Source organism: Dermacentor albipictus, chromosome 10 (assembly GCF_038994185.2).
Source record: "Dermacentor albipictus isolate Rhodes 1998 colony chromosome 10, USDA_Dalb.pri_finalv2, whole genome shotgun sequence".
In the NCBI taxonomy this organism is placed as follows: Eukaryota; Metazoa; Arthropoda; class Arachnida; order Ixodida; family Ixodidae; genus Dermacentor; species Dermacentor albipictus.
Window position 1 is genome coordinate 74,680,668 of NC_091830.1, and position 14,897 is coordinate 74,695,564.

General features: G+C 43.4%; 1 protein-coding gene across 1 annotated transcript in view; it reads right to left on the minus strand.

The window, feature by feature from the left end:
* The window catches only part of LOC135898917 (uncharacterized), a 43,610-nt gene that overhangs the window by 15,610 nt on the left and 13,103 nt on the right, over positions 1-14,897 (minus strand). The window contains exons 5-6 of the mRNA XM_065428150.2: positions 14,461-14,623; positions 8,402-8,511 (exon numbers count right to left, since the gene is read on the minus strand). Of these exons, the coding sequence (XP_065284222.1) occupies positions 8,402-8,511; positions 14,461-14,623 (273 nt within the window). The remainder of the gene's footprint in view (positions 1-8,401; positions 8,512-14,460; positions 14,624-14,897) is intronic.

Here is a 14,897-nt window from a genome sequence, read left to right on the forward strand (position 1 = left end):
ATTAGTACTTTTCATTCTAACGTACATGTCCGCGCTGCTCCATCTGTTGCAAAGTACTGAAAAATGTATGTAATGCTTTCCCCCAGGCAGCTGTCTTAACACGAGAGTGTTAGCTGCCCCGTGTCTCAAAAAATCCCGTGTCGGCGTCGGCGGCGTTGTCAGTGAGCAAATATTTTCGTACATATATCGGCATATGTATATGCCATGCCTTGCTATATCGACAGCGCATACCTTTTATGTTAAATCTTCTAAAACTGAGAAAACTGCCTGTGTTCTCTGACGCAAAACCGGCATACAGCGTACGCAGTAAGTTCTCCGACGCGGTTGTCTTGAACAGTTGACATACGAAATCGTGAAACTTCATCATCACGTACAACAAAAAGGTTACCAGGTTGTCTTTCAATGGGTACCTGACCGTTGTGGAATCAATGGCAGTGATTCCGCCGATGACGCTGCTCGCACATCACTTCAAGAAGAGCACAGCGTTCCAATTCCGCTTTCAAAGACAGACGCCGCAAGGCAGCTTCGGCACCTGGCACGCACTCTCTCACTGACCGAGTGGAACTTGCCAAACTTTAGACTTACACGACTGAATCTATTAAACCCCTCACTACAACTCCGACCTCCAGTCGGACTTCCTCGACGTGAAGCTACGCTTCTCTGTCGCCATTTGGTTAGGAGTTGCCTTCACAAAGGCATGCTCTACATTATTTGCAGTGACTGTCAGTGCATCATACGACGTCGACGTCACCGAAGAAAATATCGACCACCTGCTGTGCTATTTTCCACAATATGCATCAGAAAGACAGAAACTTGCTAACGTTCTCCAACAACTGGACAATCGGCAGCTTTTCGGGCCCGTGCGGCTGGAACACCGCCACCATCACTCATCCGCCCATAAAGCGGTGAAGGCGCTTTTTTGCTTCTTGAGGACGACGGCCTTGTGTGAACGTCTCTGACTATTACTGCAATTACTATTAGACCAAACGCATCAGCGAACTCACCGCTAATTTCCTTCTTTCCTTCCCTCCTCTCGCTCCCTCACAACTTTCTTTTCCCCTTTCCGATTCCCCCAGTGTAGGGTAGCCAAACAGACGTTATTCTAGTTAACCTCCCTGCCTTCTGCTTCTCTTTTTCCTTGCTTCCTTTCTTCTAAAACTGAAATATTAAAAGTGCGAAACAACGTTAGAAACCTGAAAATGATGCAATTTTCCTGGCGCGGAAGTGCACTATCTCCGGGATCAGCCCAGGCAAGAGGCCGCGTTTCTACCAGAACACTCGCCTTCGTGCATCGCGTTCGCCGCCAGCCTTTTCGGGTAAACATTACAGCTACATAAGCTGCAGTTGCAGGGAAGCGTGAGAAGCAGTAGGGAATTTTTGAATGCTATCGCGTTCCACTCTTAAACGCAAAGCTTAAGCGTCCCCCGATTTTTTATTCTTAATGACACCAGAAAATTGAGCCTGATGCCAGAAACGATCAGAAATGTAATCGGGAGCGTACACAATGTTCTCGCACATCTTGTGTGATGTACGGTAACGCTGAGGAGCTTCTTCTGCAATGTAGAAGAATCCATTGTGGAGGCAGAAGTGCACGGCTGGGCACGTGCGTTTCAGCTCATGAACTTAATTTGCGCCAAAAAAACCTGTCCATGCTTTCACGCTCTAAAACTGGTATAGTACAACATAGGAAGAAAGAAACAAGCCGAGCCGGCCAGATACAAAAACAGAGCGCTGACTTCCAACTTTTTCGTCCTTTCTATGTTGCGCTGTACCAGTATTAGAATGCAATACCAACTCGCCCAATCCTCCAGCCTAGTGAACATGCTTTGACACTTGCTTCATAGGAAGCCTACTGCACTATCAATATGCCGACTGTTCTTAACTGCACGAAATAAAAATGCTACCCAATATAAGTCTTGGTGAGATCATTTTATCATTCTAATGTTCATATTGGTTACATCTAGATATGGGTAAGTTGAGGTGTTGTGTGTGTAATTAACGAAGGCATGTTAATTACATTTTCAAGAATTGACCTTAAATGCCTAAAGAAAATGACTAGTTTTGAGCCTGTGCTCGAGATTATCTAGCCGAGCGAAGGCATTTTGATTAAAAATGCCTCTGTAAGAACTATGCGAACAAACAGTTTCCATTTAAACGGTCTCGGAAAGCGTAACTGACGCAGAAAAAGAAAGTCTGTAAAGTATACCTGACCACACGTAGCCTTTTGTGATGTCAATGACATGGCTTCGTAAGCGTATTCCTGGTGGACAGTCCGCTTTTGATCTTTATCAAGAGGAAGCTTTACATTGGGCAAAACTCCACGCGGCCTATTCAAATACATGTAAAACGCAAAAACATTTTTTCTGAGATAACCCCTGGACAGATTTTAATGAAATTTGTTGCATTTGAGAGAAAGAGTTAAATTCTACTGTTGTAAGCGGAATTTCGCTTTAAGGCCTGAATTTTATGAAGAGGACTCTCAAGATGCGAAAGTTTAAAAACATAGAAGCATGAATTTTGCAAAAAGATGGCTCTGCATTAAGAACAGATATCGCTGTTCTAAAAACGATATCCACTACATCATTTAAAGCGGACAAATTTGATATGTCATTTGACATCTTACACGAATTTCTTACGTTGTGTACAAGGGTTCCGCAAAGGCTGTATATACATAAAACTAAATTTGTTTAGATACGTGTGTAACGAATCGTTCTTGTCCTCTTTAGATGTACTTTTAGATACAATTCGCATATTTTTACATCATTTCTCTTGCTGAGTTACAGCGTTGTAAACTTGAGCTTTGTTTTCTGAAAATTTTCAATTTTTGCCGCTTTTTAATAACAAATGGACCGCCTAAATAAAAAAAATTCGAGACAAACAGTCATTAGATTTTAAATCTTCCTTTTAAAGGCAACAAACCTCGGCGAATTTCGCGCAGCGGTTGCCTAGAAAAACGAATTCTCCTTTTACATGTAATTAGAATAGGTTTATTAGATTAGGTTTATTCCAAGGCAAGAAGTTCACAGTTTTATTATCAATACACCAGCGAACGTGTGCCGCCGAAAGCTTGCTTGGTCGTAGAAGCGACGCATGATGCAATGATGGTGCAGCGTTAGCGCGTCGCTGGGTTGAAGACAGTGAGGTGCCGCCGTGGGAAGGAAGATAACGGAAGTGAACAGATAGGTAGCGGCTCACGAGCCGTGCCAACGGTAACTGTGCAATGACATTATCTGGGGCGGCGATATTGACGGCGCAGGCATCTTCTTTTTTTTTTTGCCTTGATTTTGCTTTCAGAAAGAGATAGTGCCCTAAATGCAGAGTAATTCGTTCTTGTCTCGTAGATTTAAATACGGGTTTAAATAAACTGTATATCCCCTTCCATATTGTTTCTCACAAAAACACCTAGAGGTAAATCTGGCGCCACCGTCTATCGGAGTTTCTTAAAGGAAAGCTGAAGAGTCTGTAGAATTCAATAGGACGCTCATATACGGAAGCGGGAACCTTATAAAACATGCAGGTAAAATTTTGGGGGAAATTTTTCGTTAGGAGCGACGTAATCGTCACTTAAAATTGCGCTGTAGCTCCGCCCCCCGCCGAGTGCCGCACGCTGCTGCTGAGGCTGACGATGCGAGCGGAGACCGGAAACGGCGGCGTAGTGACGTCAGCACTGGTGTTCGGTTCCTTCGCCCTATCCGCGACCGTGCCTGACCGTGCTTATTTATGCGTGCGTGCCGTCCTAATCTGCATCGCTCGACCCTACATTCCTTTGTTTGTGCGCATATACAAGTGTTAGTTGCGTGCGCAGCATCAATTGAACTTGTAGGCCGATCATGCCGGCATTCTGTGCAGCCTACAGTTGCATGAACACCAGTGGCCGCGACGATGTTCCATTAGTTCCCGCAAGAGAAGAAGCTTTCAGCTAAGTGGGAGGCTGCTGCGAAACAACTTCAAGCGCTCAAGAACAGTGCTGTGCTCTAACCGCTTCCGCGACGACGATTACTACCAGAGTTTATCAATAATGCGTGCTTTGGGTTCTCCTTCGTGTTAGCATGCTGAACCGAAGGTGCATGTTTATCTCCCACCATTCACGCAGGTTTCATCGTGAAGCACCACGAATTTTGTATTCGAGCGTGTGTGGTGAAACAGCCTGCATGCAGCTACGATAACGCTGTGCAAGTGTAAAGTTTGAATGTGTTGGAAAGCCGGTTAGCTTGAGGACGCTGCACTCCCCCTTCTCTCTAACACATTAAGAAACCGACAATCTCACCTAGCCGACGGAATTCGCCGATTACGTGTAGCATGCGGATGGCGCGCTGATGATCGAAGGTTCTATACTACAAGAGCTACAACAGCCAGTAAGCTCTAGTAAGATGATTTTGGCTTCTAGCGCGAAGTAAAACACGGACACAGAAAGGAGCAGGCAGGACGAGCGCTAACTCTCAACTAAATTTTTATTGAAACGAGGAACATATATATATATATAGGTGATTACACACACACACACACACACACACACACACACACACACACACACACACACACACACACACACACACACACACACACACACGCACACACACACACACACACACACACGCACGCACACACACACGTTTTACGACATGTGTAGAGAGTCGAGTCAGACATCAATCGAAAGCTGAGTCTCTGGAATACATACGCTGCCATGACTTTTACGATAGACGCCGTAGTTTTATCACACGTGACGTTTCTGTCTCGAAAATTGAGCACAAGTTTTCGTGCTTTCCCTAGGCTTCCATTGCAGAATCTTTAACCGATCTGGGAACAGAACTCTTGGTTGCTTCAGCGTGATCACGGCATTTGGCTCGTGCGCATTGTCTTCTAGAAAGTGTCTGAGGCCTGCCTTTTTCAATAATCGACAGGCAACTTTTGTTATTCGTGAAAAACCCGCTCGTTCCATTGAAAACGCGCCAGCGTCGTGTCGGGGCCGCTTGGGGCGCTAGTTGGGACGCGTCAAGAAAAGCTGGATATGTTAAGTAGCCGTGGTTGCTTAATCGCTGTGGTGTTGGGCTGTTAAGCACGAGCTCGCGGGATGTAAACGTGGCCGCAGCGACCGAATTTAGATGAGGGCGAAATACGAGAACATTACGTTAAACAGTACGTTAAAGCAACTCAGTCCGTTCACAATATTCCGGAGTCCTCGAATACGGCGTGCTTCATAATCCGGTTGTAGTTCTGACACGTGAAACACCATATTTCTTACAGCGTAGCTGGTAAGGGCTACTTTCCCCAGAATCGTGTCCGTGTGTTAAATGAAAACTATCATTATCACGATTAACTCTAGCGTCATCTTCCACAGCTGGCTTGTAGGCGCCCCTTGGTGCTACCGCGCGAACACGCGCGTGCAAGTGCTCCCGCGTTCCTCGTCGTCGTCGTAATTAGTATAATTATGAAGGAATGCAAACACGTAAGCAATTTAACAGAGAATCTGTTAAGGGCTAGGTCCCCCAGCATCGTGTCCGTGTGTGGACACAAGGTCGCCCATACGTGGACCGATCCCAAAGATAGTGCACTGACGGGCCGACCCACGGCGGAGGTGCAGTTCGCCATTAAGGAGCCCCCATACACAGCTTCGCTGGTCATCCGTCACAGAGCGGAAGGCCACTAATATTTGTTTTTGATTACAAAAAAGAACGAAGACGAAGGCACATGCTAGAAGAAAGAAAATGAAGAAGCACAGTTCTCAGCCACGCTGTTTCTATACTGTAGTTTCGCTAATATCCTAGAGCTTATTTTTTTTTTCGTTTTTCGGAAACGGGAAAAGGGGCCGTCTCACGGCACCGCTTACTATCCCGGCAGAATGACCGCGCATCATTAGTTGAGCCAAGGTGTGTTGCCGAGAAGGTAAGGAGAAAAAGGAGAAATACGCAAAAACAACACTCACGAAGACATTCGAGACAAAGAGCACCGGGATATTGCCCTAATAATTAAAAAATAAGAATTGTTTAGTATTTAATCCTCCTAATTCACACAACCCAATTCTCCGAGTGCAATTGTGTTGGAGAGATGATCTCTACTTCTGACCTTTTTCTCGATAGGTATTGTTCGGCTTTTCTTGTGGAGACTGCATGTAGGTGTGAAACCCTTATAGATACATGGCAAGATACCGACGTTTGCAGGTATAGTTCGGCTATTGTTGTGGAGAATACATGTAGGCATGAAATCTTTATATATACATCGCAAGATATCGAAGTATGCTTTCTCTACTTCTTGATTACGGAATACCTCCATGCCTGCTGGTATCTCTACGGAATCGAATTACTTTTCACTATCTATCATATGCATTATTGCTTTGCCCCTCCCCCGTTACAGGGTAGCCAACCGGAGATGGTCTCTGGTTAACCTCCCTGTCTTTCCTTTGCATTTCTCTATATGTCTTCATGGCTTGTTGCAATACGCAGGTTTCTCAACCAAATGATTGACGACATGGATAGGATATATTGTCGAATATTCCTTCTTGAACCTCTTGGTTGATTAAAGTCATGCCTTGCCCTGATTTTCTAATTATTCACTTGAGTGAATGGTATATACAATACTTCAAGCCACCTCCTTCCCTAATGTGCCTAAAGCTTTTTTAATTATTTATTGTTTATCTTCTTATTAATTAGAGTATTGTTGGCATTCTTTCAAGTACTTGGTCTGAGCCACTGCTTATAAAGGTATGCAAGCTTTATTTTATAATATTGCCTGCATTTTTGAGGAAATCGACTTTAACGCCATGTTTGCTTAGCGCTTTTCCCAGGGACATATCTTAGAAAGCTATTCTAACTTCATGGTTGGTCACAGACGAAGCTTCTGTAACCTATTTCCAATCAGGGCTGCGAGGCTCGACTGGGTACAGTATAGATCAGAATTAAAGTCCTGTACTGGTTTCTATATATGTTTACATTGCTGATAAGATTACCATGCTTATAGTTTACTCCAGATGCTTTGCAAGTTCCCAAGCCAAGTTTTCTTCTAACCGATTTCATGCTCCCCCATTTTGTAATGCTTCCACAATCCTTCCGAGGTTGTAATGCTATGTATCGCTCACTTTGTTCTTGTTTATCAGCTTGGATTTCAGTGAATTGTGTCTGACTTCCTTAGTTAAACACTTTCAGCCTTCGTCGTTTCGTCTCAGAGAGCTTACCTACTTGCTACCTGGTTGCCTTATCTCACACTTCAATTGCTCGTTCTGAAATCAAAGTTGTTACCGTTTCATTGATGACACGCTGCATATTTGTTTGCTAGCACAAGCTTGGTGTAATGTTCTTTCCCGCTCACTGATTCTCATGCTCACGTGCACTCAAACACATGCGCACTCTTGCTCACACTTGCGTTTATTCGCACCCTTTGACACTCGGTGATGCTCTACCTTATCCAATCATTGGGAAGCGTGTCAGAATATGTGTGCATGCGTGAGCAATGGCGACCTACTTTGCGGGCCTGCATAGTCTCAGAAGTCGCGTTATGTCCGTATAGGAGCAGTCTGTTGAATAAGCAAAGTATTCCACTGTGCAGCAGCGTTTCTCTGCTGTTACAAGGAATGTCGTAGCGCATTACAGCGCGTCAATCGCGCTCAATGGTTTTCGTTCCATCATTTTTCTTTCCATTCTCTAGTTCAACCACATTTTATTGCATTTCCCTCTTCTCTCCCACCACAGCGTAGCCCCGACGGGTACTTACACTGGCTAACTTCCCTGTCTATCCCTACCTTTTTCTCCTCTTCGCGATTTCACTAAAAAAGTTTGTTACCATTTTCTTATTCCTGATACGGCTGATCAATATTTGTTGCGTTTATTCATATTTTCATGTTTAATTCCTTGGTTTGTCTGTAAGATTTTGTCGGTGGATCTGCACACCCGAAAAGTTTATTCGTGCGCGTTGTGTCATTCAATTGAGTTCGATGTTGGCGCTGTTTCCCTCCAGCACTCCGTTTTCTCCATTTTCTCGCAACACACCTTACCAGTGATGCACCAACTGGACAGAGGTCGCACGTTGCTATTAAAACAAAAGCGGCGTGGAGAACGGTTCCAGTGATAACCACTTATCATGAATCAAGACCCACCCCTAAAATGTACTGCATGTTTACGCGTAACTGGCACGACCTGTCCGCGAAGGCGACTTTCTTAGCATTTCTAGATGAATATGTGAGATAACCGTGAAATGCCTAACGTACCAAAGCTTTTTTTTTCTAAATTTCTACATCTCCTTTCTCACTGGTTCGGAAAAATTGCATCAGCCGAGACCATAAACTACTTGTAGAAGAAGCATTTCCGTAGATAGCATAGCCTATTTATTAAAATGATCTATAGATAAACATTGACGACCTGATAGCCAGCCACGAATTATGGCCTAACATGGCCTCTCTAGTGTGACTCACTTCATCAAACCCACAACGGAATAGTCATTCGGTGTGTCCAGAGACAAGCCCAAGACGTAGTAGGAAGGCCTTGTTGCTGAGCTCTTCAGTTTCAGATGAAGGTATATGGCCTGGTAACAGAAAACATGTAGAACAATTCACGCCTCATTTCACAGCATAATTGGATTAGTGCTGCTGCTACACGAAATACCTACGCTGATTGCTACAATTCTACCGAATATGTTATCAGTAGACAGCCATTAAAACGCATAATTAGCAGCATATCTATAGAAAATGCACAAAATAAAGTACACGGATTTCTACAGGAACCCTTAAAGCGGACAATTGGAAGAGCGGCCCATGCGTAGCTATTTCATGGCAGGACTCATTGAAATTTTGAATGCGGTGCTATGACTCTGCCCAGCCTAGCAGGTTCCGAATCCGCCTAGCATTGTATACATTTGAAATCTTTTTTTTTTGTTTTTCGTGGAGGATATGGAGATACACATTGTTACATAGCCAGTTACCCAAATCGGTATTCAAGAGTTTCATTGAAGAGGGACACGCAACCAGTCACCTGGTTAGATACACACACGTGGTGGATGTTTATTTAGCTGCATCAAAATTTTTAGTAATTGCCTATGGCCAATAGCGCAATTGATAACCTTTGACCAAAATTACTCGATAAAGCGGCCGTTACTACTACGAGAAATGAAAATATTCGATTGAATAATTACCGTATTTACGGTAGTTAACTTTTCAATTATTTACTTTACACCACGTATGTCAATGTACGAATTACAGCCGCTGAGTCCGCATGGCGTATCCACTTGGAACGAATTCTCTGAACAGCACCAGTTACGAGAAAACAATTTTCAAACTGTGCGACCAAATGCATTGACGTTCCAGTTACTTTTTTGAGAAACCGCTGTTTTATGCATTGAAGCACGAAAGTAACTAGAACGCCAGTTCATTTCGATGGAGACTGAAAATAATATGTCGGAACTGGCGCTGCCCAGAAAATTCGTTCCATGTAGATACGTTGTGCGAACGCAGCGGCTGTAATTCGTACATCGAAATATGGGGCGCAAATCAATTAGGTGAAAAGTTAACTAGGGCAATTGCCTTAGTTATTCAATTGAATGGTTTGTTTTCTCGTAAACGTAATGTCCACCTCATCGAGTAATTAAGATCAACGGTCGGAATTGTGCCATCTACCATAGGATATCTTGAAAAAATTTTGTGCTGCTAAAAGAAACACCCTGTGTAGAGCAAACAGGGTGAAGTTCACGAAGAATTCTAGACACAAGAAAAGGGCATAATTACTTATGGACCAATATTGCTACATGCGCAGCAGAGGGTGCTAAGACCTGGATCCGAAGAGGCCGCCCTTGCAATCTTAACCTGGTAACGTTTAACGTTAGAACGTTATTTATCGAGGCGAGTCAAGCACTGCTATTGGAGGAATCAGAGGACAGCAAATGGAATAGGGCTTAGTGAAGTTAGGAGGACAAAAGAAGCATATACAGTGCTAAGAAGCGGACACGTCCTGTGCTACCGGGGCTATGCGGAGAGACGAACACTAGGAGTCGGATTCCTGATTAATAAGGATATAGCTGGTAACATACAGGAATTCTATAGCATTACCGAGAAGGGTGCAGGTCTTGTGGTGAAACTTAATAAGAGGTACAGATTGAAGGTCGTACAGGTCTACGCCCCTGCATCCAATCATGGTGACCAGGAAGTCCAAAGCTTCTATGAAGTCGTGGAATCGGCGATGGGTAAAGTCAAAACAAAGTACATTATACGGATGGGAGACTTCAATGTCAGGGTAGGCAAGAAGCAGGCTGGAGACAAGTCAGTGGGGTAATATGACATAGGCACTAGGAATAGCAAGGGGAATTATTAGTAGAGGTTGCAGAAGAGAATGTTGAATGCGGATATTGAATACCTTCTTCCGCAAGCGGGAAAGCCGAAAGTGGACGTGGAGGAGCCCGAATGGCGAGACTAGAAATGAAATAGACTTTATACTCTGCGCTAACCCTGGCATCATACAAGATGTGGACTTGCACGGCAAGGTGGGCTGCAGTGACCATAGGATGGTAAGAAATTGAATTCACATAGTCTTGAAGAGGGAATGGAAGAAACTGGTACATAAGAAGCCGAACAATGAGTTAACAGTAAGAGGGAAAATAGACAACTTCCGGATCAAGCTACACAAAAGGTATTCGGCTTTAAGTAGGGAATAGGACCTTAGTGCTGAAGCAATGAATGACAATCTTAAGGGCATCATTAGGGAGTGTGCAATAGATGTCGGTGGTAACTCCGTTAGAAAGGATACCAGCAAGCTATCGCAGGAGACGAAAGATTTGGCCAAGAAACGCAAATGTATGAAAGCCTCTAACACTACAGCTACAATAGACCTGGCAGAACTTTCCAAGTTAATCCACAAGTGTAGGACAGCTGACATAAGGAAGTATAATATGGATGGAATTAAACATACTCCCAGGAAGGAGGAAGCCTAAAAGCAGTGAGCAAGAAACTAGGAATAGGCAAGAATCAGATGTATGCGTTAAGAGACAAAACCAGCATTATCAGCAATAATATGGATGAGATAGTTTAAGTGGCTGGGGAGTTCTATGAGATTTACACAGTACTACTGGCAGCCACGACGATAATGGAAGAGAGAATAGCCTAGAGGAATTTCAAATCCAACAAGTAACGCCGGAAGAAGTAAAGAAAGCCCTGGCAGCTATGCAAAGAGGGAAGACAGCTGGGAAGGATCAGGTAACAGCAGATTTGTTGAAGAATGGTGGGCAGATTGTTCTAGAAAAACTGGCCACCCCGTATACGCAATGCCTGATGATCTGGAGCGTACCGGAATCTTGGAATAACGCTAACATATACCTAATCCATAAGAAAGGGGACGCCAAGGACTTCAAAATTATAGACCGATCAGCTTACTGCGAGTTGCCTACAAACTACTTAAGGTAATCGCAAATAGAATTGGGAACACCTTAGACTTCTGTCAAGCAAAGGACCAGGCAGGATTCCGTGAAGGCTACTCAACAATAGACCATATCCGCACTATCTGTCAGGTAATAGAGAAATGTGCGGAATATGACCAACCCTTATATATAGCTTTCATTGATTACGAGAAAGCGTTTACTTCTATCGAAACCTCAGCAATCATGGAGGCGTTACAGAATCAGGGTGTAGACGAGCCGTATGTAAAAATACTGAAAGATATCTATAGTGGCTCCACAGCCACCGCAGCCCTCCATAAAGAACGCAATGAAATCCCAATAAAGAAAGGCGTGAGGCAGGGAGATACGATCTCTCCAATGCTATTGAAAGCGTGTTTACAGGAGGTATTGAGAGACCTGGATTGGGAAGAATTGGAAATAAAAGTTAATGGAGAATACCTTAGTAACTTGCGATTCGCTGATGCTATTTCCTTGCTTGGTAACTCAAGCGACCGATTTCAATGCATGCTCACTGACCTGGAGAGGCAAAGCAGAAGGATGGGTATAAAAATTATTCTGCGGAAAACTAAAGTAATGTTTAACAGTCTCGGAAGAGAACAACAGTTTCCGATAGGTAGCAAGGCACCTTTAAGGGGTATGGGAATACATCTACTTAGAACAGGTAGTGACCGCGGATCCGGATCGTGAGACTGAAATAATCAGAAGAATAAGAATGGGTTGGGGTGCATTTGGCAGGCATTCTCGGATCATGAACAGCAGGTTGCGAGCATCCCTCAAGAGAAAACTGTATAACAGCTGTGTCTTACCAGTGCTCACGTACGTAGCAGAAACCTTCACGCTAACGAAAAGCGTTCTACTTAAATTGAGGACGACGCAACGAGTTATGGTAAGAATGATGGGTGTAACGTTGACGGATAAAAAAAGAGCAGATTGGCTGAGGAAACAAACGCGAGTTAACGACATCTTGGTTGAAATCGAGAAAACGAAATGGGCATGGGCAGGACTTGTAATGAGGAGGAAAGATAACGGATGGTCATTAAGGGTTTCAGACTGGATTCCAAGGAAAGGGAAGCGTAGCAGGGGACGGCAGAAAGTTAGGTGGGCGGATGAAATTAAGTTTGCAGGGACAACATGGCCACAATTAGTACATGACCGCGGTAGTTGGAGAAGTATGGGAGAGGCCTTTGCTCTGCAGTGGGAGTAACCAGGATTATTATTATTATTATTATTATTATTATTATTATTATTATTATTATTATTATTATTATTATTATTATTATTATTATTATTATTATTATTATTATTATTATAATTATTATTATTATTATTATAGCTACATGCACACGGCTCTATGCCAATGAGGAGTTTCGCGCACTATAGATGGCGCCAGCTGAGACTCTAGGGATTGTCGGCGGACGCTCTCACAAAGCCTCACTGGGGCTCAATGATGTGTCATAGAGGAACAAAATGTCCTCCCATTGCTACACTAAATAGCAAATAAAGAACCACATGGATTAAATGGTCATTGCTTTTGTCTTCACGGTGGTGTGTCAGTGCTCCATGCTATAAGTAGCAATACTACCGCAGTTTTGTCCAACGGACCAGCAGGTTTTATGCTACGGTCATATAGGGTGGTTGGGAAAGCAGATTTTTATGAATATCACTGTGAGTGTGTCTAGCAAAAGTGGCCAAAAAATCGTCGGCAACGCACGCATTGCGGGAATCTACGTTAACTAAGCATTGTCGCCCATTTGGCCACCGGGGCCTTGTTACGTTATCTACGTCATCACCATGTTATCCACAGAATCTATGCCCTTTGTATAGCAGAAAGGAAATTTCGCTTTAATGAGCAACGTTTGTTCATGGGCTGCGTGGGATGGTATCCGCGAACTGCGTAACCAATAATGATAGAATGATAAGCCTTATCTTTGTGTGGCGGTCCCAATTCGTTCGCCCTGTTGGTAGCTTTGTTTCGGGAGCTTCGTTAAATCACGAAAGAGAAGACACCAACTTTTCTAGTTTAAATAATGGTGGCTTTTTGGAACACTATAAAATAATCTACAGTAGGGTAAATCCTACCGAGAAGCTTTGTGTTAGTCCCGTGTTCGTGCATGTGATAAATGACGCCAAAGACATTGCACATTACTCTGCGTTACTGCATATACAAAAAAACGAATGATCAGAGCTAAACTTTTTTGCTTAGCTTCACATTCGGTACGGTTCAAAAATGCACAGGCAACTGATTTTGTGAACTCGTGAACGATGTTGGCTCAAGTCATTGCTTCAATTTTCTCGCTGTGCTCGTGAGAACACAATTTTTTGGACCGCGCTCGTTCCATTGTTATCACGGGGAACGACAATTACGTGAGGTTTATACAGTTCAAATACGGCGTTGTTTGCGCTTTTTGTAGAAACTCCGTGAGAAATATAGGTGGTGCATACAGATTCGCGGTAACCTCGCATGAACCTGCCCAGCTGCTACATGTGCTATATTTTACAGATTGTATGCCGTAATATTTACCTGCTGCGTTCGCTATCTTAAAATCAATTTTATAAGAAATGGTTATTGAATTTACCGCTGCACCGGTTATGTGTTCGCCATTTCTTTTGCGTGCGTGTGAGAACTTCAGTATATAGTATTTATCGAAATTCCAGAATCCGTGGCGCTGGGATACATTCTAATGTGTTTCGTAAAAATTAATACAAGCGTAACTCTGTTGCGCAGTTAATCGCAACGTGGGAGCAGACCGCGCTTGCTTAACCATGCTCACAAAGCCCACGGGCTGTGTGCAACCAGTGTAGGCCGTATATTTTTAGCTCATAAATTATAAAAGGCAATTTAAAAAGTCTTTCTCATCACACAAATCACCAAACTTACTCCAAATTGTTCAATATGTCGTTACTAAAAGACAGTTGTCGCTAAATGAAGAAAATTATGACTGAACAGATCTACAATTTGATAAATCTAGCGATAAATTCGCTAAAATGAAAACACTATTCCTTACTATTTATCTCATTTCTAGCCCGACACGGAGCAACACAGCTTTCTCGAATGGGCAAGTAATTTACAAAAAACAACTTCACTAAAATCACCTTGAGGACAGAGAGGGCATCTGTGACCACTGGTTTAGTTGCGAACTGTGTGTGGAGGTCAAGGAAGCCGAAATGGGAGATATTTAGGCCCCAGAAGGAGTCGATATAAGTGAAGAATACAGGGTCCTTGTACAGGGTCCAGTCTTTCTTCAAGAGGGCGCTCCTATGTAGAGAGAAACGCAAGTCATTGCCTGTAAATGAATGGTTCAGCATATGATATAATAGTGCGGTGAAGTTATATATATTTTGTTACGTCGCGTGCTTCAGTCAGATAATTCCCATAACACTGTGTTTCTTATTTCTTGAGAGGCAAAGGGAAAAGACCCCAATTCCCTACAGCAAGTACGATGTGGATTTAGATAACCGCGAACGATAGCCTTTCAGTCTGCTGCAGCTACGACGCACAGCTCCGGCTTCATATTACAAAATAAGGGAAA